Source organism: Onychostoma macrolepis, chromosome 14 (genome assembly GCF_012432095.1).
Source record: "Onychostoma macrolepis isolate SWU-2019 chromosome 14, ASM1243209v1, whole genome shotgun sequence".
In the NCBI taxonomy this organism is placed as follows: domain Eukaryota; kingdom Metazoa; phylum Chordata; class Actinopteri; order Cypriniformes; family Cyprinidae; genus Onychostoma; species Onychostoma macrolepis.
In genome coordinates this window covers 5562486-5589507 of record NC_081168.1, presented here as the reverse complement: position 1 = coordinate 5589507, position 27022 = coordinate 5562486, and the positions used below count along the sequence as shown (strand labels likewise).

The window sequence follows — 27022 nt, the reverse complement described above, 5'->3', positions numbered from 1 at the left end:
TCTCACTATTAACTAGTTTCTTTCTTAATAGCATGCCTGTTATTATCACATTGGCTGTTTATTAGTACTGATAAAGCACATATTCTGCATGACCATATTCTACATCCCTTATCCTGACCTACACAATACCTAAACTTACCAACTACCTTACTAATTATTAATAAGCAGACAATTGGGAGTTTATTGAGGCAAAAGTCATAGTTAACGCTTTGTTAATAGTGAGTATTGAACTTTAAAATAAAGTGTGAACCCATATGCCTTTATAATGTATTTAAATTTTAACCTAAAAAAATATGTACACAGCTTCTGAGGAATGGTTATTACCATAGTTGATATTCTTCACAACTTTCTGTTAATTTCTCAGTTTTGAATATGCTTCTGAGGTGGCAGTAACACAAACTATAATGAACCTTCATAGCTTTGCATTCAGCATGCCAACTGTAAGGATTTTTGTCAATCCACCAATAGTTCTTAAATGAAATGGTAAGTGTTTTGGAAAAGTGTATTTTGCTTTTGGAAACACATGCTCTTTATTAGAGCCAAGTTTTGTTGTTTTTTTTTTACACACAACTATTCCTTTTCTCTGCTTTCACAAATATGACAATAAGGCCTTTATTTGTGTATTATAGTGACAGAAGAGAAGTATTCGGGAAAAAAGCTGGTTTAAATTCCCTAGAGCTTTTGAGCATGTGGTAATGATTAACTTTTGATTCTTGATTTCTTCGTGCAGTGCTTTAAGAACATAAGAAAATATGTTCTGCGTGTATTTTTGTTTTTAATTCCAACTGGAGATTTAATAGAAAGCGTATCTGATATTGATAGCACATGGATATATCTTAGGTATCTTTGATTTCCAATCAAATATGAATACTCATATAAATGAAACACATAAAACACAATCACATCAGTATCTCAGTATCATGGCTTTTATTCTTTGCAGTGAATTTGGCTTTGTGAATTCAATTGCTTTGCCTTTCATTTTGGCTATAATAATGTCACTGGCTATCCTTGGCATAAATATGAAAAAGCAAATAAATTGATATTGGCATATTAGAGTCTAATGTGATATTAGATGAAGAAGAAGATAAAGGTGCCCTGTTTTATAAGTACTCCTGTAAAGGCTGTGCTTGCCCGTGGCCATCTTCTTACCGCTAGCAAATTAAGAGACTGCAAAAAGGTCACCTTACATACCAGTCTCAGCCCCGAAGAGACAGAGGTTCTCCTCCTTTGAACAAGAAAATCTACATAGTGTTCCCAGATCTGTCTGGTTAAAGCTACTTGATCCACATCCTCCTCTGCCGTCTAAATTGGGCCAGTGGGTCGAATGCAGTGGAGCCTTGTGAAAAAGAATCACTAGTTTGCATGACTGTGGGCAGTCTCTATCAATCAGAAACACAATGCTTAGAGGGAGAAACCGAGGCTCCGATATTCAGCGGAGCAGCCGAGTAGAACAAGTAGTGACTCTCAAGTAGTGACAGGAACCATTTTATTAAAATGGATCAAATGATACTTTGCCGTTCTTGCTGACAGTCATCTCATAACTGAAGTTTATGTTTATGTGATTTTGTTTATTCCTTCCAATGATACTTGGCAATATAATAACTTTGGCACCATGCAGCACACTACACTCTCAAAATGTGTTTTTCAGTTAGTTGAAAAATGTGCTTCATGTGCTCCAGCTGTGCTAAACTCTAAAAAAGTGTTTTTCAGGTAATCGAGAAATGTGCTTCATGTGCTTCATGTGCCCAATCATGTGGTTTTATTAAAAAAAAAAAAAAAATGTATGTAATTTTTTAATTTATTACATTTCATGTACTTTGTTTGGTTGTTTGTTTATTCATTTATTAATTGTTTGTTTGTTTTTAATTTTATTTATCTTTTTTTATTGAACAATTTGAAAACGTAGTAGTTTATGTTTTTTGTGAGTATGATTATTCCTCTGAATGATATTTAGTAATATATATAATATAGCAATATTATAATTTTGGCACCAGCTACACTCTTCATTTGATTTATTTAGTTTGTTTGTTTATTTGTTTATTTGGCTGTTCTTCCCAATGTATTTATTTATTTATTACATTTTTTTATTGAACGATATTGAATCCCCTGAATATTTATTTAATCAAGTTGTGTTTTAATATGACTATACAGGCTATAGTAACAAAAGTCATTTCTAAGATTTAGGGCAAATAGAAATAGTTCCTAGAAGTTCATGCTGAATTTTGTTATTATTTTTTAATTTTTTTTTCCCTTTTCCAGCTTTATTTTTATTTTCATTATATTTTGCGACTCCATCGGTGACACTAATGATTCAAATATTACACACTTCACCTTTAAGATAACATGTATGTGTTCACTTTTTACAGTGAGTAAATAAGACATCTTGAATGTTTTTCATTTTAAAACACATACAGCTGCAGGTCCAGAGCTGTGACTCTGATGCACAGGAACAAATATTCAAAATGAAGTCTCCTGTTTCTTTCTGAAAGCCTGAAGCCACTGCCTGCTCAGCTTGACTGCTGTGTGTTTGTGTGTGTGTATTTTAGCAGACACAACGCCGCGTGACCTTTCACCTCCCAGACTGCTCTCAGGAGAGCTGCAGTGACAGCGGGCTTGGAGAGCAGGATCCCAATAGCGGTGCCAGCACCACCCAGCCTCTGCCCTTGGGCTTCCCTCAGGAAGAGTACTACGAACAGACCTCACCGAACAGCCGCACTGAGGGTGACGGCAACTCTGACCCCGAGTCCAGTAAGTACTGACCACTGTCCTTTACCAGCACATTTTCAGCAGCTGAGCGGGCAAAAGGCAGAGGACGCGACTGTGACGGCCTCCATGTAGCCAAGGCTGATAAACTGCTGAGCGATGTTTTTATATCACGTTTACACAGATTTATTCATTCTTTATCTATGAACACATTCAGATGGGTGCCTTTGGCCATTGTGTTGCATCTTTCTCGCAATCTTTGATTTATACGCTATTGTTTAAAAGTTTGGGGTCGATAAGATATATATATATATATATATATATATATATATATATATATATATATATATACATTTTTTTGTTTATTTGTTTTTTTTAAAGAATGAAGTCTCATATGCTCACCAAGTCAGCATTTATTTGATCAAAAACAAAGTAAAAACAGTAATATTGTGAAATATTATTACAATTTAAAATAACTGCTTTTTATTTGAATATGTTTAAAATGTAATTTATTCCAGTGATGACAAAACAAACTTTCCTGCAGCTATTACTCTGGTCTTCAGTGTCACATGACCTTTCAGAAATCATTCCTATGTGATGTTTCAGTGCCTAAAAAAAAAAAAAAAAAAAAAAATTGTTTTATTAGTATTGACGTTTAAATCCTTTAATATCAGTTAATATTTAATATTTTTGTAAAAAAAAAAAAAGAAAAATATCTGTTGTTTTTTTTTTTTATTTGATGAATAGAAAGAAAGTACAAAAGAACAGTGTTTATTTGAAATAAAATATTTTGTTACATTATAAATTTCAATTTCTTTAAAAAATCTAAAAAAAAAACTTTCTGACTCCAGACTTTTGAACTAGTGTGTGTAGATAGAAAGACAGAGGTAGATAGATAAATAATGATAATAATAATAATAAAAATAATAATAATAATAATAATGCATAGCCACTTTGAACCTGAACTCTCCATAATGTTCTTAACTTGTGAATGAATCAGCACTGTATATTTCCACACAAGTTTTGAGTTTCATGCTTCAAATCAATGGACATCTACTCCCGCTCAAGTGCTGTCCATTCATTTAGATCTGATCCAAGAAATCCCTATTTTTCCCCTAGAAATATTTGATTTGGATTGTTTTTCAGTCTTCACTGGTGCAGGATCAGAAATGCACACAGTTTATAGGGCACATTGCTGCTAAGTGAACATTATGCTGCCCTCTGCAATAGTGCTTTGCGGAGCAAATAATGCTTGTTTAGGGAGGGTGTTTATTTGCTCAAGTTGTTATTGTTTAATGAGGCGCAAAAGAGCTGGTTAGTATTTACTGCCGGGCTACTGTATATTGCACGGCCATTAGTATGACCGACTGGTCTTTGTGAATGTAAGCTTGGTAGATCTTCTTCATCATGCAGCATATAAAGTGGTCTTTGTGTTTGATTCGCGCTGTAACCCAGGGATGTAAAGCCCTTGTATCTGAAATATCGAAGGACGGTCCGATGCGACTGGTGGATCCTTTGATTCCAGGGTTCATTTCGGCATCATCATGAGGAAACTGTGGGGGAACTGTGATCAGCACAGATCTCTTCATCTCTTTCTGGCTTACACATCAATAATATGGCTGAATTACCATAACGTTATTCATGTTGTTTGAGGCAACACAAGTTTGAGAAAAAAAGCACGGGAGTGAAATAAATTGGCTTGCATACACCTGCAGATATTCTCTCTCTCTGGTCCATAAATGAGACAGTAGCGTCTCTGACTGAAGCACAAATGTCTTTGGGTTCTGCACTGCAGCAGAGCTATGACACTCACAGTGTTGTGTAAGAATGAATGCATTTCTTCAGCTCTACTCCTGCCAAGCTATTTACATACACATGATGGCCAGTCTTTGCTCTTAGATTAGCTGCTGTTGAACCGGCCTGCTGTCTATGATAATGCAACATGTTCTCTCAAACCGAGCTGTATCCATGCATTTAAATCCCTATTTTTCATATTAATATATATGTCTGATAAAATAGGCAGTATAATTTTTCTATGCATACAAACACATATCTCCATATCAAATATTTTGACACCCTATTTTTACGTTGTGTGTGTGTGTGTGTATATATATATATATTTATATATATACAGTATAAATACTGTGTGTGTGTGTGTGTGTGTGTGTGTGTGAGAGAGTGTGTGTGTGTACTGCATATACAAGGAGACATTCTTTTTTTTTTAATAATTAAGTGTACATTTACACTAAACACTAAGCTAATAAAACTAAACAACAATGTCTTTTATGCAAGTGAATTAAAAACAAGGCAATAAACAGCCCTACTTAACTAAATATTTATTTCACTGCAAAAGGAAGATGTGAAATGCCTTGTACGGTTTGAGTTTCATTTGAGTTTTGGGAACAACACTGAGTGATGATTCAACTGAATCCCTGAACTATTGAAGTGATCACTGATCTGTTGAGGATGAATCAGATGAACTGGACTTCCCTAAGTGATTTCAAGGGTTAGTTCTCCCAGAAATTATAATTTTGTCATTATTTACTAACCCTCATGTAATTCCAAACCTCAAAGAGTTTAATTCATCTTTGAAACATTAAATGATTTTTGTTCTTCCACTGAAAGCCATTTCACAAAAACGTTCACGCTTCAAAAAGTTCATAAAGAGATCGCAAAATAAAACCACGAATCAAGGAGTTTAATCCAAGTCTTCTGAAGAAATATGATCCCTTTATATAATTAAGTTTAATTTAGGCATTTATTCACATGTAAACACTGATCAACGCAAGTAGAGCAAATAGAATATTGTCAACGGAAGCTAAAATGTTTGTGTGCAAAAAAACCCCAATGAGGTTTGTTCTTGCACTTCAAGCATTCACATCTGAGCTTTCATTTTCTATATATTATGTATTTGTGTTGATCCGAAATCTCTCATGTTTCTTTAAAAGCCAGAAGTCTTATGAGTGTGGAACAACATGAGGGTGAGCAGATTTTAAATTTCCAGGTAAACTGTCCCTTTAAGAGAGAGATTTCTAAGGTGTATGCTCAATATAATGTGACATAAAAATAACATTTCGTCACACCACTGCCACGTTTTATAAAAAAGTAATTTTTAGCTAGTTACTCCCCAACTATAGTAGCAAGTTAACAAGTAGCCATTGGCTACCGTCAACTGTTTGGTTAACAACATTCTTCAAAGTATATTCTTTTCTGTTCAACAGAAGAAAGAAATTCATACAGGTTTGAGGATGAGTAACTGATGACAGAATTTTCATTTTTGGGTGAACTATTTCTACTAGTAATGCATTTTTGATGTTTGAAAATGTTACAGTCATATTTAGGCTTAGGGCTATGTGCAGATTAGTGTATTATAAATGTCATATTCCTGACATGGATGGTTTGTACACCACTAATAATTCCATATCTGACCTTGTAATTTTTTGTGTACTATATTTCATAGACTGAAAGATAACAACAAGCTTGGTAATGGGCTGCTCTTGTGCATCATCTCGTACAAAGGAACAAACTATAACGCTAGCAGTGATTTGCATATGCTAAGTGATTGCTCTGTGGCTCATTAATATTCTGCAATGGATGCATCTCAGGCTTCATAAAATCAGCCTTGTAAATGGGAGCACGACGTTCGTGTCATTTGGGAACTGGGTTAATTGGCAAAGTGGACACCTTTTTTTATTTTTTTGGTAATATATTTCTTTTCCCCTCTATCTGGAGGCTAAATTGCTCTCAGGTAATTCAGTTACAACAGACAGCAAATGATATACGAGAAATCCGAGAGGGAATTCTGAAGTCAGTCTTCTTATCGCACTGTTTCTTTTCACTTCAACTTCATCCATTTAAGCAAACCATTCTTTGTACACAAAATCTATCATTTATTCTATTGTCAAAGCACAAGCTGAAAAACCTGAAAGCTTCCAAACTGACAGCCTCATGAATAAACATGAGCAATCCAACGCTGCTTAAAATGAAAAATACATCATGCACTTTTATCCCAAGATTATTTGCTGTTGTGCAAAAGCCAGATTGATAAAAATCATGTCATTTATTTATAATCAGCAGCACAAGAGCGGTTGGAGGTGGCGTCAAACGGCAGAGAGAAGGCCGACGTCATCTCCTCGAGCGTGATAGGACCCCCAATGTGTGCTCGACGAGGACACAAGTCGACCGTCTCATTCGCTCCCCATTTCCTAGCCCAAAAGTTCACTGATAAAAGCTGATGCCGTGGTTGAGAGTTCAAAAAGAGAGATAGATCCCCTCTCTGTTGACAGACTCTGAGACTGTGAGAGGAGTGCATCGGAGGCGTAGGGAGCCCAAGACGGATTAGATATGGTTTTATCAATGAGCAGCAGGCAGCTGTAGCTGTGGCAATCGCTTATCTTGTCGTCTCAATTTGAAAAGAGTGAGAACAAGAGAGAGAGAGAGAGAGCAAGACGAAAGGGGGATTGAGAGAAAGAACACAGAGTACCGGTGGCAGACCCAGGGAAAAGGTGACGTGAAGCGGGTTTACGCACGGAAAGGTGGCAAGGCAAGGTCCCGCGTGTCATCGCGGCTTGAGTAATAGCGAGTGGAAAAGCAGAGGATACGACTTTTTTAAAACAGCGTCTTTATTAGACCGCCCGCTTTCGAAATAAAGTTCATGTGACATTTATGTTAGTGTTATTTATGAGGCAGGAGGCCGTTCATTTTATGGCTCCTTTTTACCTCGCCTCCTCAGGCTTTCTTTATCAGACGGTCACCAGTACAGTTTGCTCATTTTTGCCACACTGTGCTCCGAGCGGCTCACATTTGCAACGGCCTCTGGCCGATTGGCTGAAGACTCCATTCTGCTGTTTCCAAATTAGCATGGACGTTGTTGTCTCTCTGCCACCACCCTGTGCTTCCCTCCTCCCAAACAGCTGGCAGAGGGAAAAGGGAACTTCTCATGCAATTAACATTTTTAAATCTCCGCTGTCCCTTCAGGCGGCCAAACCTTTGTACTTAACATCAAACAGTATTATGCATTAAACTGTATGTTTGGGATCAGCGCCGCCGTGGAATCCAGGTGCTTGCGTGTTTGTTAAGCAAACAAGCAAACAAACTTCATTTTTTTTCCAATTTCAACGAATCGTTTGGACACGCAGTGTGTGAAATACAATTATATTAAGCTTTGCCTTGAAAGTGTTGAGTCTTGTCTTTGTACGGAGGTGAGTATTACGTACTACAAAGCTAATTTGCGGTAATGGTGTGCTTCGTGATTGCATGAGTCACATTGTTTCCTTCCAAATAAGTCAGATTAATTACATAAGGGTTATTTATAGAGCTATACTCATGCAGCATTGCGGTGTGTGTTGATTTACATCCTTAATAACCCTTGCAGACGTTGGACTGGTGGAAAACTGGTAGCAATTGCATTATGTTTTATATGGCCACCAGGTGACTAATGGAAAAGAGCAGCCAATGAAGATGCTTGCAAACGAGCTATGCGCAGTGTTTTTTTTTTTTCGTTTTTTTCTGTTTGCATTGTGTTATGTGATATTGTAAACTGTAATATTGTGAAATATTATTACAATTTAAAGGGGTGGTTTACTGCTTTTTTTCTTTGCTTGATTGTGTTTATGGGGTGCAATATAACATGTCTTCGTGTTTCGTTTGTTAAAAAACGCCTTTTTTTTCATATATTTCACCTTTATTGTAAGCTGCTTTCTCCTCTGTCATTTGAACGACCGGTTGACTTCCTGATTCTATGAAACCACTCCCTCAGAAACAGGCGATGGGCTCAGATTGGTCAGTTGGGCCGGTGTGTTGTGATTGGCTAAACTGCGTACTGCACATTGTCCGGAAACGTCACGCCCATTCCCTTCACGGGCGACCGCTGCATGTGCTCCGGTCAAATGTAAATAATGGTGCCAATATTGCCGTATCAGTTTGAGCCAGAATCAGACCCAGAAAGCGGTAATGAAGAGAGTCAAGCAGAACTTCCGCAAGCACGGCTCTTACAAAACGTTTCTGAATGGAAATTATGCTGTTGTGATTACATATAATTTTTGAAGTTTGTACACGTTTGTCTTATACACACAAAATAGCATCGAACTAACTGGCTACTATAACCAAACAGTGTTGGCTTGTGTTTACGTTCTTGATCAAATTGAAAAATTACATCATAAAGTATACATGGAAAATACATTTACAAAGTTAGTACATAATTACACATTCGGGTCCAAAATGTTTGTACGTGTTTGTCAAAGACACACAAAATAGCATTTAACTAACTGGCTACTAAAGCCAGCGTTGGCATTTGTTTATGTCCTTGATAAAACTAAAACATTACATCTGAAATTATACATGCAAATACATTTAAAATTATTAAATCTTACTTACAGGTCGTGGCCCAACAACTGCTGCCTCTGGTTTTAAAGTTGGAACTGCTCCATGTTTTAGTAATAGTTTCTGTGTGAATCCGGCATTGAACTCTGAACTCTCTTGATTCTGGAAGCTGTCTTCCGTAAAATGCGCAGCACAGAGAGCTGAATTACGATTGTAATTGTCAGGAACATGATCAAACATACATTTTAACCATTGCTGACGAAGACATTAAACTTCCTGATTTTTAAAAGACGATATCTCCGCTTACATTGAACTTTCAGCGCCTCAACTTTGTAGATACTGTTCATGCACCAACAGCAACATTACACACTATTTAAAATGAAAAAAGTGAAATCGCAGTAAACCACTCCTTTAAAATAAAACATTTTTGATTTGAATATATTTTAGAGTGTCCTTATTATGGGTTATGAAAGATTCATATTTTGGTTTTGGGAGTCCCCAACAACAGGTTGACATGCATGCAAGGTCAAAAAACACTTTCATTTTATTCTAATATGCATTTATTTTTACCTTATTTGCTCAACGACTCTCAAACGATTCGTTCAACGATTCATTTTTCCAAACCCCCTCCTTTGCCAACACGTTCTCGCTCCCAACTCGTCACATATTGAAGCTTGGTTAGGACCACTTGGTGTCGCTTTTTGACGCCCAAGGTACCCCTTTATAACAGACAAATGCAGTTAATACAGTTAATAACTAAGTTATGAAAGAGAGAGAGAGAGATTAACGTTACCTCTGTGAGTCTGTGTGTCTCTGTAGTGTTTGGCAGTAATGTCTCTAGTTATTGTGAAACTTTAAGTTCATTTAAGTTAATTTTCACCAAATTAATAATTTGGTGAAGTGATATGGTCATGTAATGCGGTCAAGACCTGCCTGGAACTATGTTCGTTGTGCGTTTCCCTGAAAATAATTGCTTTGCCTTAGAATGTTCGTCAGCCAGTCAGATTCAAGCATTCAACCGCCCCGTAGTATAATGCTTATTTATGGTCAGTTTTTGCAATAAATACCTGTGACTGCATTTATATTTGCCTGTTACGTGGGGTTAGGTGCTCCAATGAAATTCTAAATTTATATAAAATTATTTCTATGTTTTTTCAAATGCATGCAAACCATTAAATTAAGACAAACAGCTGAAAACAACGGAGGACCCTGCAAATCGAAAAATTACGCTAAAGGGGTACTTTGAGCATCAAAACGCGATGCCAAGCAAGTAGTGACCAAGCTTCAATATGTGACGAGTTGGGAGTGAGAACGTGTTGCCTTTGCATGACGCTAATCTGTGGTGATTGGTCGATTTCATTTAAAGCAGTGTTTGTAAGCTCAGTGCTGTTTTGTGTACAGCTGTTACCGGGGAAACAGCTATTTTTAACACTCCAAAAGCTGCACCTAGTGGCAAAGAATGAATTTGCATTTTCATTCAGACCAACGCGAAAGTCAAGTTTTCCCTGGTCTGCGTGCGCAACAAGTGGATGGGCAATATGCTAATGTTTCATGTTGGCGTCAATTCAATGATTCAGAGTCGACTCTTTCTTTTGAGAGACAATAACTTTATACACGGTGCACTTTCAGATTTAAAACTTTGGAGGATGTTTTCATTCACTTAGAGCTGTGTTGCACACTGCATGAAAAGTAATTTTCAAAAATCCATAATAGGGGCACTTTAAAATGGAATTTATTTCTGTGATGCAAAGCTGAATTTTCAGCATATTACACCAGTCTTTAGTGTCACATGATTCTTCAGAAATCATTCTAATATGCTGATTTGCTGCGTAAGAAACATTTATTATTAGTAGTATTACTATCAGTGTTGAAGTGCTGCTGATTTTTATTTATTTATTTATTTATTTATTTTTGTGGCAACTGTTATATGTTTGTTTTCTGGATTTTTTTTTTTTTTTTTTTCATGATTATAAAAAAAACAAAACAAAAAAAACAGCCTTTGAAGTAGAAACTTTGTAACACAAAAATGTCTTTACTGTCACTTCTTGAATAAGGTAATAATTGCTTTTTACTTTTGAATGGTAGTGTAAAATAATGCATTTCTGACATAGCTGCATGTTTTTTTATTCATTTTAATCATATTTGTAAGCATATGTTTTCAGAAATGTTACAAAAGAATATGAGGAAATATTCTGAATGGATGCTGTTGTAATGCCACATTCATGGGATTTGCTTTTAAATTAATTTACGGAAATGTTCATCTTGAATCATATGCTGATTGATGAAGTCATATAGCTTATGAAGTGCCTTCATGAAGTCCATTTTGCTTTTCAATGCAAAGATTTTCTCATGCATCTACTGTGCAATCTAACCGATTTAGTCTCAGGGAGTCTCCATTTTACTAGCTAAAAGCATGTTGCCGCCGTGTCATTAGTAAAGTATTAGTCATTGAGAGATTTCCTGATGTGTAGCATATGGCCTCATGTGACCAGCTTATGTCTTGCCTTTCTAAGATCTAATCTGATGTATTAAAAAAATAAACTCAAATAAACCAATCCATTTTATTCATTCTAAAATATAATAAGATTACAGTTTTAACAATGCCCATACACTTTCAGAGTAAGAGCTTTAATGTATACTTTCCCTAAGTGCATTCATGGGCAATTTTTGTTATTGTTTTCTAGCGCAGTGTTTAGAACTGAAACATGCATGGAGTTGGTGTAGCCTAAGATATTAAATGCTCACTCTCTCTCTCTTTCACTTTGGCAGAGCATAGCTGTTATTGCTGTTAGTGGTTTAACAGATGCTATGTTGGCCTTTTCGGATAATCTCAAGCGGAGCATGTAAAACATTGTTATAAACACAGCATAAGTGATGGGATGCTACGTAAAATGCATTTTCATTAAATCAGGCTGCCAATTATTTTATTCAGTTATCAGTAATGAATGTGTAGTTTAATTGCACTACATTTTGTTTTACATTTCCCAATCAGAATCCTCCCTGGAAACATTTTACTCAAAATTCTGACTTTTTATAGGCGCAAAACATTCTTACATCCAAAAATATTTGCTAATTCCCACCAAGAGAACAGTCTGCATGACTAAAACTGTTCAACGCTGCTTTTGATACATCATGTCAGGTTTTAGTGTAAAAAAAAAAAAAAAAAAAATTGACTTTGTGAAATAATATGTGCTTCAGATGAAAACACGTGTCAGTGATTGACTGCGAGTCTCTGGTTGATGTTGAGATATCCTGAAAAGCATGCAGTTTTAGCTGTTGTCTCTTTTCATTGCAATATTCTGACTGATTTAAGCGTAATATCTCACTCGGAGTTGCAATATGACACCACTGCATCAAAGCAATGCCTGTATCTCAACCATCATAGCAAGTCATCTCATCCTCGGCCCAGCATGCATGAATGCTTGAGTTTAAAAGGAATAAAAACAGACGAGAAATGAAACGACTGGGATGAAAAAGCTTTTTTTGCTTGCATGCTTGTTAAAGACCTTCCATGGGACACCAGTAATCATATTGGGACGGTCACTTGAACCAAACCATATTTGCAAAGTTGGCTTCTCTCAAGCTAAACAAATAACTGATTTTGTGCTGCAGGCTTTTGGAACCTATTTCCAGCTGCCGCATTAAGACCGAGTTAAATTAAACCAGCGGCAGTATGAATGTACACATTTTTAGTATTCTCATGCCAGTTTTGCCCTTTTTTTCCCTTTTCTGTCTTTTCCTGTTTCATGTCTGGCCCTGGTCAGGTGGGATTTGATTGGTTTCATCTGTTTATCCGTCATAGCCAAGAGGGTTTTAGGGAAGAGTTGACTCTTTGAGCTGATATTGAGGTGAACCTGTGTTTAGTCTACTTCAAATGCCATTGATAGTTGTCTTGGGGAGACAATGTATTGATCTGGAAAGTCAAGTCAAAGCACTAAAATCTCCTTTGTTTCCCTGGAAGAGTTAGGAATGTGTCATACAAGAAAGCTCCAGAACAGTGTGTTAAGCAGCTGTGTTTTGGGGATTGAAAGCAAAAATGTAATAAATAAATACATTTGCAGAACTTCTATTTAATGTTAATTTATAAATATACTGTTGTGCATTGTTCATTTGTGTTTGTTCATAATACATGTTCACTTACAGGCTACAACTTGAAATTTTAATATGTATTAGAAAATGATTAGAATCGAGAGAGATTAATAATAGTTTTGGTTTCACACACTCATTCTGATTTGTTTTTTTTTCTCACATTATCCACATACAGGGAATGATATAAATCAGGAGTCGCACCAAAATGAACCAAACAAATTCAAATATTCCAAATATTGCTGTTCTATGTGTTAATTCAGTCTATGTCTTCAGAATATCCTGCTGGTTTGAGTACACAGAGCGAATTTCTATTCTAAGCTTTTATTGGTTTGAAATCATCAGATTAGCTTTTTAATTAACATTTATAAAAGGGATTAAATAACTTTTTAATGAGGAGCAGATACCTATTGCCGATAAAATATCCATAACTGCCTTCAATCCAACAGTCGCTAAGAATATGTCCTTCAGGATGTTATTTGGAGACTCATTTGAAGTGTTTTCTGTATGAACGTGAGTTCTGAATGAAAACCCACCGCAGAACTGTCTGACTGGGATTTCAAAGGCTCTGACAATTAAAACAGCTATTCGGTGCTTGTTAACATGTTCAGTAAGTCTCATGTCTGATTTGGAGGATGGATCAATAGCTGTCACGTTTGATTGCATCTCTGGATAAAGTGTTCTGAACTCTGTGGGGGAACTTCAAACACCCAGCTCAAAAGCACTTGCTAACAACTGGCTATCAAGGCGATGTGTCTCATTTTTCTGACAAGTAATGTGATTCTGAAAATCGAAATCACCTGTTCTTGAAAAAACGAAGAAGAAATAGAGATTCACAAAGTAAAAGATAATTAAATATGCATGCGCTCTCTTCAATAGAAGTAATCCACACGCTAGCAGAATCGACAGGTGCAGAAAGTTTGATAGTGAAGATTTCTTTCCGAAGGTTAGACCTCACTTTCAAAGTAAACTCCTACACTTTATAGGATTGTTATAGGCCACTATGTTCCAAATTTATTTTAAGCTGGGCAGATTCATTTTAGACTTCTGTGTATTTCTATACAACTCATTGAATCAGAAATGAATCAGAAATGGCAGCATATGAGAATAATGGTCCAAACACTGATATTTATTTTATTTTATTTATTTACATTTTAATTTTTTGATTTTATTATTTTCATTTCATTTTGCATTTGCAGTTGATATTTACTTTTGTTATTATTATTATTATTATAAAAAAATTAATATAATATTATCATATATTAAATGTTCCATACAATTTAAAAGTCACGTCATATATAAAAAAATAAATAAATAAATAAAATTAAATAACATAAAAAAGAATGATAGCACATTCAATTATTTATATTTTTCATACCCAAACTTGTTTTGTTTGTAAACTGAGTGTTTATTCATCCGTGACCAGTTGTGACCAAACATGGACAGGCTGCAAAGGCACTTCTGTTCATGACACTTTGGGGCTTCATCATCTAAATGTCATTTTGATTACGTTTCTCCCAAATGGCATGATTTCAGTGGCTACTTTCATGTATGGTTGCCAGAGAAATATGTAGAGCAGCTCATTATCAAAGCATTAAAATGCCAGGATGTATGTCTTGGATACACATCAATTTTTCATGCTCTTGATTCACTTTGTGAACAGAACCAGACTGCAGACTCCAGTTCCATCAATCAAACGCATTTTGTTAGAAGTCTATCATCCTTCAGAAACACTCGCCTCCTTGACGTCTACAGAATCCAGCCTGCTTGATTCGACATTGTGCAAGGGATAGGTACGAACAGCCTGCTTCCTCACTCAGATGCAACAGGAAAACACAGAAAGCCACTGAAAAATTGATATGTTGATGTTTTATTAAATGTCATTTGTTACCAATAGCTTTAACAAGGATTTCCGTCTCTTATACAAACAGTAAATCCTAAAAACCTCAAAACTGTCACATGGAGACTAAATATGAGCTTTAAAAATTGGTTGCATTATGTTGCGCAATGAAATTTAAGCATATTATATATTTTATTCCGCTTAATCTTAATTTGTATTCATTTCATTTATTTGTGTAGCAACGCTAATAGCAGTCTTTTTTATTTTTCCATTTGAGGACAATTTGCTTAAAGAGCCCAAATTAAGCATATTTCATATTATTCATATATGACATTTTAACACAAATTATGCCCGATTACTTACCAGCGTCTAATGTTAGGACAGTTGTGTCTGCACAGAGAAGTGGGTCTCTAAAATAAGCCACAGCGAATTGATTAAAATGCATGTCCTCACCTCTTTCTCATTTTTCATATGCAGACAGTGCCAAGGATAAAGATGGGCCTCAGATAGGATTATTGACCAAAATAACCGAGCGTCAATATATTCTTTTAAAGCTAAACAGACTCTGCATCTTAGTGGTTGTATTTTTGGTGACAGTAATTTTATTGACCCCTGTCATTTTTTGGTGTCTCGTTAATATACCTCTGAAGCCGTTTTAGATTTAGTATTAGTGCAAATCGTGTATTGCATATTCATGAAATGATGTGCAAATTCTTCTGTAAACTAGAGCGTGCGATAGGGATGTAACGGTATGAAAATTTCTTATCACGATTATAGTGACCAAAATGATCACGTTATCAGTATTATCACAGTATTGTTCAAATGTGCTGGAGATGTTCAAAAAGTACTGACACATAAATCACTTCACTAAGTTTTATATTTAAAAATCAACAAACAACTTATAAAATGATTTTTGTTTGCATAATCACTAAAACAATAACGTTACCAATGATGTTCGGATTTTAAATGACAATTTGACTGACAACAATTTAATAGCATGTTCAAATATCTAATGTAAATGTTCAAAATAAGTTCATTAAAAGGTAAACCTCACATTTCAGCCTTTAAATAAAGAAAAGGGTTAAGTCAAAATGATAATTGATTAATAAATGACTATATGTATTTTATCCGCTCCATAAATAATTCTAGATAACTTATCTGAATTGTTTAAATGTATAGAATCCACATAAGCTTGTTTTTCATCAACCGGTCAAAATTTACAGCAGGGCATGCAAATTCGGTCCATTTTTGGCCAGACAGAAACTTCACGCAGGCTGAACATATATATAAGTCTCTGTAAATCCACTCTCTGACACTAGGTGGCGCTTATAGAAAAGCTGAATTACAGCTGTTTCTCGTAAACTCCGTGGACAAAGCAGTATAGCGATTAAGAACACGTCCTTTAGCTATTACATGGAACGAATATGAAATCAAAATGGCATCGAATCGTTTCTGAAGACAGTCAGAACCTTCAGAGGTACATTCATATAATTAATTAATTCATATATTCATTTGTATAATTCCCTCAGCACTCTTTTAAAACCTCCCAGCTTTTCCGCCCTGTTTTCACTCAAAACGAAACTACTCTGCGCGCTGTGCGCACATGAGACTGTTACTTAAAACTATGCTTTATGTTCGACAGTAGTCTATTTATTTATCATGAGTTGTTCAGATCGCGGTAATCGAATGCGGTTTTAATGATAATTAAAATATGAAATGGTAATACTAACCGTGGGGAATTTTATCACGATTTATCATCAAACCTGTAATCGTTATATCCCTAGCGTGCGATCTACCTACAGAATGAGGCATCTGGGCTATTTAGGATTGATATATTGAGAGAAACCTTTAAAATGTAGCTCGCTCCATTTCCAATTTATCAACAAGGGGAGTGAAACGTAGCTAATATGAGACCAATCGAATGTGAATAAGTAATCTTTTCTAGCTCCTAGTCCTTTATCTTCACACAGGTCAGTAGGATGTAATCTAGGCGCGTGTGCATGCGCATGCAGGAACCGGATTATTCCATGGCACCCTGTGGTCCGGTGATCAATGTGAGCTCTGATTCTTTGATAAATTGGTATTCTCAAGCAAATGGATGACTTTAGAAAGAGCTCGGGGCCAGTAACACAGACAGATGGAGTGTGGGAACAAGGGAGCTTTGCTGAGTGGAGGAAAAAGGATTTCATTTGGGACACACGGAGGATGGATTAGACTTGCCCTGGCAGGAAGTGTTTGGGCTAACAAAATATGACAGGAGCTTTTGAGGGCTTGACTCTGAACATGGAGGCCTGGCAGAGGCGTAGCCTGCGCGCAGAAGAGCTGGTGCATTCATCACATTTGCCATGGTCAAGTTCGCAGACCATGCTGCTGCCACCCAGCATCTGTGGGACCTCCAGGCAGCGGAGCACCAGGAGGGTCATGCAGTTGCCTGCCACTTTGCGCCGTCTGTGCCGAGGCGAGCCACCAAAGTGCACTTCTAGCTGCCGAGGCGGCCAGCCACGAGTGTCCCTGTGCTCTGTTTCTTCTGCGCACCTGCTTGGTTGCATTGATTTGCTCTCATTCCAGGCGGTCCTAACTCCCAGGGGTTTCAGCTGTTCAGCATCTGTCACGCCATGCAAAATTTTCCATGTTGAGACAGATACTGTATATAAATCTTTATTTACCATGTTCCTTCTCTCTAGTTAAAGCAAAATAGACCTTGCTCGTGTTCGCTGATGAAGTTTCATCATGCTACTATGGGTACAAACACTGATTTAATCAAGATCTACAGTATGGAATTATGCACAGTCATTTGCTGTTGTGGTAAAACACTAGCTTTACATCTGAGCCATAATTTTAAACTCTTAATTTTGGAAAGAATGGATATTGCCAATAATAATAATAATAATAATAATAATAATAATAATAATAATAATAATAATAATAATAAAAATACAGTCATAACCTTTCAAGCATTACATGACTATTATTTATGATTATTTACATGTAGTTTAATATTATTATAATATTACTTGAAACATAATCTAGATTGTATTTTAAAAATGTACAAATAATTGTTTTGTTTTGTTTTGCTTTGCTTTGCTTCTTTTTTTCTGGGAATGTCGATTGTCTTTTCATAATATAGCTTAGTAAATATCTATCTATCTATCTATCTATCTGTCTGTCTGTCTGTCTGTCTGTCTGTCTGTCTGTCTGTCTGTCTGTCTGTCTGTCTGTCTGTCTGTCCTTTCAAATAATAAGAATAAAAAATGATAATAATAAATAACTCATTTTATTTGCTTATGAAATGTTTAATGTAAAAAAATATATATATATATATTAACTTAAAATTTTATGGCAAATCATACTTTTTACTTCCAAAAACATGTAATTAATGTAATTTATCATTCAAATTTCATTTTAAAGTTAAACCTAGCATAGTGTTTCCATTGCATGTAGTAAAATGTCTATTGGTAAACCACTTTGCAGGGTTTTACTGTTGCTTTTTTACTTAAAATCTTACTAATTTGACTCTTTTTCTATTAAAATCGTGAAACTTCTAGTGCAATTTTCTAAAGCAGGTCTGCAGCGGTTTTAACAGAGGCACCGTGTGTGTCCTTGATTGTGTAGCTGGCTTAACTAGTTGGTCACAGCGGGAGGCAGATGTTGTCTTGCGGCATGGCCGTTCGCCTCTGCCACTTTGATGCCTGATGTCACAGTGCATGCAGGTGCACTGCTCTTCTGGGTTAACTCTCTCACTCTCTCCCGGCCTCTCTCTCTCATGCCTGTGGTCAAAGCTGCAAGTGTCACACCAGGGGATATGCCCATTTTAGAGCCAGTGAGCTATAATAATTGATGATCAGACCTGCTGTCAGTGTAAAAATGCAACTCCAAACGAGGCACGGCGTACTAAGCACGGAAGCGCTGTTGCAAGCGAAGGTATGACGAGAGGGCCCCGGCGTGAGGACAACGGAGGCCTATTGCACCAGCTGATGAGGGTTTTGTCCTTGAAATTGTAGATTTGCATTCTAATGACAAGAGATGCTCCACTGATAATAGACGCCTTGATGCGCTTCGGCTCGTAGATCTCTTTTACACCTCCACACTCTACAGTTTCAGTTAATTATGCATGTCTTTGCAGAGACACCGTGTCTCCAATGGCAACCCGCAGGTAGAGCCTATAAAGCAGGCCCTATGTTTATCCAATGAAAGCCCAGGCCCTTATTTTCAGAGAAATGTGTCCACTCCATATTGCCGTCTCATTTTTAAACTCGGCCGTGAAGAGGGTTTCATAAGTTAATAATGAGAGGACCTGAAGGAGCGAAAAACACAAGCCAGCTGAGATTCATATCGGCAATGCGACGTCTTCAGCCGCCGAGCCGGGCTGATTTTTCAGCAAGACGCATTACGCCGCGTTATGCTTCTGCTTAGCGTTAAATCAAAGCACACGTTTTTCAAACCGGCCTGTCCTGTGACTAATCGTCCCATTAAGATCGCGAGTAGGCATTTCATTATGCCAAAGGTATTTTGAATTCATAATTCTTAACAAACACAGTGTACAAGGTGTATCTAATTAGGCATTTTACACTCCATTTCTTAACAACACTCTTGAGCTTGGGAACTAGATCGCATATTTGGATACCGGTGTGATGGTGCACACCTGTTCTTCCCCTGTCGGAGAAATACTGGGTAGCGGAGCAGAGCGCCTCATTGATGCTCTTAATCATTCTCAGGAGTTTCACGTCTCTCCCTTTTTGCTGGGGTGTCTGGGTATGCGTGGACACGGACCCCTTTCCTCGCTCGTGACAAGCAGCCTTTCGCTTTTTAGAATGATTATTCCCATTATTCCTCAACTTAACTGCCCATAGCCGCACGCTCCCCGAGTCACTTCCATCTGTTTTACCTTTCGGAGCATCTGTCATGGCTTGCAGGGACATCCACCTCTCGAGTCGGAGCGACATGAGGACATCTGTCCCAACAGACAGCCAATCAGGATGCAGCGACCGTTCTGTTAACGCTCCGCTGGGCCCGGCGCCACGCTCGCGAGCATTCGACACGCTGTATCCAAGCAAATTGCATTCCTCAGTGAAGTTAGTGTTTCTAATTCTTCACTCACAGCCAGTTGTGCCGGCAGATAATTTGATAAGGCCTGTCATAATGGTGTTGGCGAATCCTGATAAATGTGTCTAATGTGGCTGTGAGTACGGGCTGGAAAAAGAATACCCAGGATTTCCTGATGAGGAGTGCGAGCCAGGAAGTGTTCCTCGCTTTCAAGTTACCAGAATGAGTGTTTGTCCTGTGGCACATTTCGAGCCGCAGTGTATGTTTTAATGCGGTCATGTGGTTTATTATAAAAATCAGTCACACAAATAGCTACACCAATTCACTCTCCATATTCTCCTACACAATGTCACTACATCACCTCCCCCTCTTCTGTTGGTGTACGATACAGTGGGAATTCATTAGACTGGCATAACAGTGATGCATTCCTATTCCGATATACTTTTTTTTTTTTGTTCTCACACATAAAATCCTCTCTCTTAAAGGGGTAGTTCATCCATTCTGTCATCGTTTACTCACATTCATGTATATGACTTATTTTCTTCTGTGGAACACAAAAGGAGAGTTTTAGAGTCATGCAATGGTCATTCTTTTCCATGCAGCGACAGTGCATGGGTACTAGAGCTTTCAAGCTTTAAAAGGATGCAGGAGAACCATAAAAATAATCAAAAAAGTGACTTGTGTGCTTTATTTTAGGTCATGTGATGATATACAGTACGTTGTTCAATGATAATCTTCCCCTCAAGTTAACATTTAACACATTATTTAAACCATTCAGACTAGTTTTGTAAACGGAATCAACAGATTTGTTTAAAATGATCTGCCTCGAATGATTCATCTTAGCAAATCATTGGAAAAAACAACTGATATTTCTACTGATATCTCATACAAAGTTATCATATGGCTTCAGAAAATAATTAAATATAATGCACACTGTTATAATTACTACTTTTATTGTTGTTTTGTGGTCCTTTATTGCAATTGTTCCCAAACACGGGGCCGGGGACCCACTAGAGGTCCTTAACAACCCCTCAAGGATGTCTTAAAAGTATTTAAATTAATAAATTATTATATTTTAAATTAATCCAAGTTTACTCTAAATTAAAATACATAAAACCAAACTGTAAACAGATTTATTTATTTATTTATTCTAAATAACTAGTGTTGTTGTTACTGAAGAACATGCAGTTCTTGAAACTTCTGGAATCACAAAAAAATGAATCATGGCTAATTATTTTAATATATCAGCATTCTTTTCTGTTAATAAAACTAACAGCTTTGTCATAATTTCAAAGACAATATCGAAAATACTGGCCTTTTTGAATATTGTGTTGGTCAATGGAATGGCGTAAAGGTTGAGAATCACTGCTTTATTGTCATTTTGAAACACTCTGTTCACTTTTATTTCATTTAGAAGAGAGTTGGGGATATAAAACAATATCATCCTTGTGGGTTTCACAGAAGAAAGAAAGCGGTCTAGGGATCGATAAAGGAAAGAGGTCTAGGGCGACAAGAGGATGAGTAAATGATGTCCGAATTTTCATTTTTGCATGAACCGTTCTTTGAAGTTTGTGCCCTAAGACTTTTCATACTGAGGATGATTTCTCAGAATGGAGCTGTTTGGGAAACTGACCAAGCACTGACCTATGAATGCACAAAGCCACGGGTCCTCCATTCTCCCCCATCTACTTATGGTTTAATCTGTGTCAGATTTTCCCCTTCTGTTAAAATATGCTGTCTGTGGCTGCCAGTCTCTGTGAGAGTCTCTGCTTAATCCTCATGAATACATGACTTTGTGCGCATGAATAAATAAAAAGCTGCTTGGCGGGTAATTGAGGTGCCGTGCCACTAACAAACGAGGACACAATTTGTAAATGAGATATTCCCCCATCTAGCTCGACGATGATTTATATCAAATTAAACCATTTACTAAAATCATGCAAGAGGGCTTGGAAACCTTCTAGCACTTTTTTCTCCCTGCTTCTACAGAAACAGCAATTGCAAAATGCCCTTCAATTGCTCTGTATTGCTCTCAGTTGGTTAACCATACATATGTAGAAATTAGATTTCTGGATCTTTTCATTTGCTTTTCCATTTTCTTCGTTTTCTGTATGCTTTCATCTCACATCTTTACGTCAATGACGGACCCCTGGCTGTGCTGCATCCCATATGGCCTTGCAAAAGCGATGCCTCTAGTCTAATTTCACACACAATAATAAAGCTATGATTGCAATGATTTCTTCAATTGAATACATCATTACATTCATGTACTTTTTACTACTATCCATACTTTTTTACCAGCCATTTTGTCACTGCTTACCTACTGTTCTATTTGATAGTGTGTTTGTATATATTATAGCAATACCATAAACACATATTGAGAAGATCATACATGATAGTTGTAGAATTGGCCACCAAACAAATAGGGGCAAATTCACTTAACAAACAAGGCAGAGATTGTGTTTGCCCCATTGTGGTGTTTTCTGATTTGTGCAATTTCTATAGCCCAGTAACTTTCAAACGTGGGTGCTTGGGGGAAGAGAAGTCTAAAAATAAGTAGAAATTAAAAATCACTTGCTATATACAGCACATCTAACAGCAATGGAGGGTAGAAAGCGGATGCGTTGTCAACAAAATCAAAATTAGATAGCTTAATATTAATTTGGCTTTATTACCATTTTGAAACATTTATTAAAGTCAATTATTAACGTTTTGAAAGCATTTTGTCTATAATATCACAGCAAACTTTTTTTTTAATTATTATTCATTCATTCATTCTGCATACACATACTAACTTACTAACTTACACATACTAACTGCATAAACATATTAACATACTAACTTAAATACCGATATTTAATTTAAAACTTTAATTCTGCAATAATGCATTGAATTGATCAGAAGTGACAATAAAGACAGTTCTTATGTTACAAAAGATTCCTATATCAAATAAATGCTGTTCTTTGTATCACAGTTTCCAATGTGTTTTCCAACTTTTTTCAACATTGCTAATATGAAATGCCGCAAATCAGCATATTAGAATGATTTCTGGAGGATCACGTGACACTGAAGACTGGAGTAATGCTATTCTAAATGTTTTACTGTATTTTTGATCAGCCTTGGTGAGAATAAAAATATTTTAAAAAACAATTAAAAATCCTACCCCAAGCTGGTTTCATATTTTAGGAAGGGGTTCCCTAGCAAAGAGACCATCCTTTTGTGGGAGCACTTGGCATCAAAATATTTGAAAGTTGAACACAAATAATTAATTCATAGCGAATTCCCTTTGGTGTTATTGGTTGCATCAGAAATGTCTCATACCTAGTCAGTTTAGAAAGCATCACACTGGTCTGGAAAAATATCTCATTCCCTCTGAACGTTTCTTTAAAACGCCTCTGTTCCGTTCCATTGATTCATAGGATGTTCATTAGGCTTGATAATTTGCCTTAGCCTTTATTGTGTTGCATTGTTACTAAAAAGAAGCGTAATGAGAAAACAGTTGATGAGCCAGACATCCTCTCTCTTGCCTGTGGGAGACCTCAAGGCAACAAAGGAAGTGCTAACTCCAGATAAACCTAACACAGCAATGTAAGGCAGATAACACAGTTAACCTAAAGCAAAACGGCTTATCTTTGGGAAAACACACCTGTAGTAAGCAGTGAAATGTTTAAAACGCTGCTACGAGTACATAAAGGGTGGAGAGTAGCAGTGGCATTGTGCCCACAGCCAGAATGCAATAAATAAATGATTTCAAGTCGAGGGAGAAGCACGCTGTGTCTCTGATGTGGTTTGAAACAGTGACATCTTGTCAGCAAGGTGAGATATCCACCGGTCAGTGGGTTCCTCAGGTAAATGTGCCGAATGCACAATGGAGCCGCTTTGGCGGCGGATTCCGTCTCGGGAAATGTTTTCCATTAAAGCCGCAAATGTTCCTTTGCCGTGGCGTCATTAAACAAAGCGGGAATGTGGTGTAAAAGTGCATGGGATATCACAGGATACTCCTCGTTCACAGCTTTGTGCCTGGTGTCGCCAAAGTCTACACACAGCGAGAATCCCTGATTACTCGGCACGCTCCAGGGCTGGAGAAGAATGGCGTGGCAGGGGAGACAATATGAACCTTGTCGGCTGCTATGTGTTTAAATGACTGCCATCACCAGAGGATGAAATAATCAAAGCTAAATATAAAAGGATATCACCTCGTCGCTGTCAGCCGCCGCTCTGCTACACATTTTGCAGTGTTCGATATCCCACAAAAGCGACTCTTGAAGAAAGCGGCATTGATTTCACAGGTCCTGTTCCATCCTCGTGCCCTTGTGCCTAGTGCTTGACCCACTTATTTTCTCATCTTTCCTGGCTGCCTCATGAGGGTTATGCTTGCCTACTGCTTTTCCCATTACAAAGTGGACGCCTGCCAAGTATCCTGTACGGCCTCTCTCCGAATGAGTTAGGTGATACCAGCTCAGTTAGTCAACATCATAAATCACCTGACAAATTGACATATGTGCCACAGGAGAGCCGATCCTTAAAGGAGGCTGAAGACCACACGCAGCTACAGAACCTCACGATCATCACAGCAGCGAATAAATATTGACAAAGCATTAAGTTAAGATATAGCATCAAGCGTGGCATTTAGCCCATCTCGAGTGGATTGCACTTAAATACATTAGGAGTGCGATCGCCGTCTCTTCTAATACGCATGGGTATTTCTAGGCTCCCAGCTGCAGTAATGCAGCGCTTCAGACCCCTCCTTTTCTTTAACGATGTCCTAATTTCATGTAAGGACATGATTTACGCGCCAAAATTATTCATGCACCACTCTAGGTCAGATTCCCTTGCTTTCTTTTTCCAATAAAAATAAAACACAAAAGGTGACTCTTAATCGTCTGGAAATGGCCCATTAGAGCGATTACCTGTCTGCCAATAAATGCAGTTCTCTGGGCTCGAACTTTCCAAAGCTCATTTTCCATCATGTGTAGATACTTCGGAATAGTGTGAGATTTCGTCCGGAGCGCAATAACGCACCCAAATATATTGTTGTTTTATAGGCTTGTTACACGGTTATGGCTTACAGTGTTGAGCAGTGAAGACACAAGTAACAAGACACTGGAAACAGTATTTAAAATCAAATATGCTTTGGACATAAAAAATAAAAATAAATAAATAAAATGAATTAATTAATTAAAAATTAAAAATAAATAATAGAAGAAAATGTATTAAATAGTTTGGTAAAACATATCTCTCCCTCATTCATTTGGTTATCTCTTGAAAGTGTTTAAGATATAATGCTAAGTCCCTCTGAAGGCTGCAGATGAATTCGTAAAAGGACCAATGGTTGGCTTGGGGCAGGAGAGATTCCTTTATATATTCCTTGATTATCTCTTCTAAGCTGTGTCCTTTCAAGACATTCAAGAGGATGGGTTTGACTGGCACAGAAGAGACATGGGTTTCCATATCTCTTTTCATTGTGAAAGCAAAAAAGCCCTATAAAGGCTGTTTAGAATTGTAAATGCAAACATCTCAGCAGGTTACGCAAGTGACTGAACTGACTTGCATTGGTATGCAAATAGTAAGGCTGTCAATCAATTAAAAATTTTAATCAAATTCATTACTTTATTATAATACGTAGTTTAATTAATCATATTAATCACAGTTAATTGCACGTAGCAGTATTTGCTAAAGAAAAGCCCGAAATGAAGATTATTAATTTATTCATTGTTGTGGCAGATGAGTAAATCACTGAATGAATATAACAAAAACTGCTTCTTATGCTTGTTTAATTATAAAACATCAAAAATTTGGGGTCAGTAGGTGTTTTGTTTTGTTTTGTTTTTATGAAGGATTCATTAAATTGATCAAAAGTGACTGTAAATACATTAATAATGTTACAAAAGATTTCTATTTATGATAAATTATATAATGTAATATAAGATAAGATAGGTTATAAGATAAATGAATAGTTTATCTGCATATTCAAAAAGTCCTGAAAAATGTACCTCAGCTGTACCTTTACATTTAAACTATATTAAAATGATTTAACAATTGGAATAATATTTCACAATTTTGCTGTATTTTTGATCAAATAAATGCACCCTTAGTGAGCATAAGGGTCTTCTTTTAAAAAAAACATTTAAAAATATTACAGACTCAGCGAAAAAATGTAATAGATGAAATCTCTTTAATTATGTCCAAAAAGTGACCATTTTGAGTATAAAATTCAGAAGAAAAACAGCACAATTAACTGGCTCCTGTCTATAAGATTAAGACAAAGCATAATTAATAGTCACCATAAGCAACAATGCCAATAATTCATTGAAACCAGCAGTTACAGAGAGAGAAACTGATTTGTTCTGCATCGCTCCCATGGATAAGTCAATGCAGGGGTGTAATAGGGCAGGAGTATAGGATAATTGTTGTCTGAATGTACGGTTCCCTTTAGTACAGCACAGAAAAGCAAACCCATTTGCCTTCCCACAGTGATCACGATGCTTTTCATCCACACAGTACCAAAACATGTTTAAAGGCTCATATTCTGAAGAGGCCAGTTGCGAAGAAGTAATATACATATATGAATATAATAATCAACTTAAAGAAACATTCTCAAACTCTACTGAAAGTGTGTGTAGCAATCTTAAAAGTGATGATTCTTTGTATGGCGCTTGCGAAATCCTTTCTCTGTGATCTATTCATTGCAATGGGATTTGCATTTGGATTTGAGCAGGATTTCAGTAAAGAGTATGATCGCTCGCTTTGCTGGTTAAATGTTTAAAGAAGACATGCAATTTGAGTTGGTGCCGAGCTCATCAATATGAAATTGGTGCAGAGCTGAGAGGGGAAAAAAATAGAATGAGACAGCCTGACACACCTCCCTTCCAAATCCAGACTCAATCCATTTTCCGAATCCTCCACCTGTCAAGATTAGAAATTGTGTGGAGACAAAACTTCTTACATGGATTTTGGCTTGCCTTTGAACGTGACGTCTGTGAAGGAGAGAGACAGGAGGAAAAATAAGAGTTCATCCGTTCTATGATA

The 27022-nt window shown here is 36.8% G+C and overlaps 1 protein-coding gene across 12 annotated transcripts in view; it reads left to right on the top strand.

Annotated features, from left to right (window-relative positions):
- pcdh11 (protocadherin 11) overlaps window positions 1-27022 on the top strand; it is a 203751-nt gene that overhangs the window by 126034 nt on the left and 50695 nt on the right. For all 12 annotated transcript variants that reach the window (XR_009274189.1, XM_058798150.1, XM_058798152.1 and 9 more), the window contains one exon: window positions 2547-2748. Coding sequence is in view for 11 of the 12 variants with exons in the window: in XM_058798150.1 (XP_058654133.1) it covers window positions 2547-2748 (202 nt within the window). In the remaining variant the exon portion in view is untranslated. The remainder of the gene's footprint in view (window positions 1-2546; window positions 2749-27022) is intronic.